Below are 1,141 nucleotides of genomic sequence, written 5' to 3' on the forward strand. Positions count from 1 at the left end.
GTTATTGATCAAACTATTTTTCTGATGAATAATCACACGATATGATTTCACCCAGCCGTAGCCATAAAACCAGCCTGACTTTACCACAGGGGTCTTTAATGTACCTGTTTCAGGCTGATGATCTGTGGTGTCTTTAGCTGCTGTGTCTTCAGCGAACACTTCCCTCAGCTCATAGTCATTCAGGCTCTTGGTGAGGTCCAGCAGCTCTCTGGACTGGGAGTCCCTCAKCAGGACGGTGGTCTCCATGTTGAACTCACACTTGTCACAGACGGCTGGCAGCAGCAGCTGCAGAGGAAGCCTGGGATTCACTCTCAGCACCGTCTTGTGGGACGTGTTGTAGTTTATCAGGAGACGTACAGTGGCCTGCGCAGAGACACCAGCGTTCAGGCTCAGGTTCATGCTCCTCATCTGCAGTCGTTCTCCTCCCTTACCTCGGGTACGTACAGCTTCTTTGGTTTCTCCTCAGCTCCTTTGGGCTTCAGCACGATCTGCTCGGCTTCTAGCGAGCCGATGGGAGAGTTGGGCTTGAAGCTGATGTTGTTCTTGTTGGGCGACAGGAACTCGACGGTGTAGTCAGGAAGGTTCAGGCGGTAACTGGCGCAGAGCATCACCAGGACGTCCATCACTGGCTTACTGAGAGCAGAGTTTCATCATGGTTAAAGGAAATACGTGGATGTGTCTTAGGACTGTGGCTGTTAATACCTTCCATGCACCGTGATGTTCTTCTTCAACCCCTCGGGGAGAACCACACACAGGGAGTGGTCTCTGTCCAGCGGATCTACACACTCCTCCATCTCTGTGGACAATCAGGAAGCCCCGCCCAGGATCTGGTGCTGCACCCAGCGTCAGGTAAACCTGACAGAGAGACGGCAAATTTCCCAACTGTTAAACTCATTCCATGTATCATTTAACAAGAGTTTTAAAAAAGTACCGCTTCATCTATCGATGGTCCCAAGTACAGTGATGAACTGGGTAAGTGGCAACACTACATCATAAAATGTCAGAACATGTTACAACAAGGACACAACACAGTAGAGTACATTTAAACATAACACTTATTAAAGGGATCCCTGATTAGTTGTAACATTAGACTTTATTTGATAAACATATATTTTAACTGTAACATAAAGACTAAAAATAC

General features: G+C 47.6%; 1 protein-coding gene across 1 annotated transcript in view; it reads right to left on the bottom strand.

The window, feature by feature from the left end:
- Positions 1-1,141, bottom strand: part of LOC106531458 (protein cordon-bleu) — a 44,282-nt gene that overhangs the window by 27,899 nt on the left and 15,242 nt on the right. The window contains exons 2-4 of the mRNA XM_014027332.1: positions 703-855; positions 432-633; positions 105-363 (exon numbers count right to left, since the gene is read on the bottom strand). Coding sequence (XP_013882786.1) covers positions 105-363; positions 432-633; positions 703-794 — 553 coding nt within the window. The 5' untranslated portion in view covers positions 795-855. The remainder of the gene's footprint in view (positions 1-104; positions 364-431; positions 634-702; positions 856-1,141) is intronic.

This window comes from Austrofundulus limnaeus, unplaced genomic scaffold (assembly GCF_001266775.1).
Source record: "Austrofundulus limnaeus strain Quisiro unplaced genomic scaffold, Austrofundulus_limnaeus-1.0 Scaffold636, whole genome shotgun sequence".
NCBI classification, from domain to species: domain Eukaryota; kingdom Metazoa; phylum Chordata; class Actinopteri; order Cyprinodontiformes; family Rivulidae; genus Austrofundulus; species Austrofundulus limnaeus.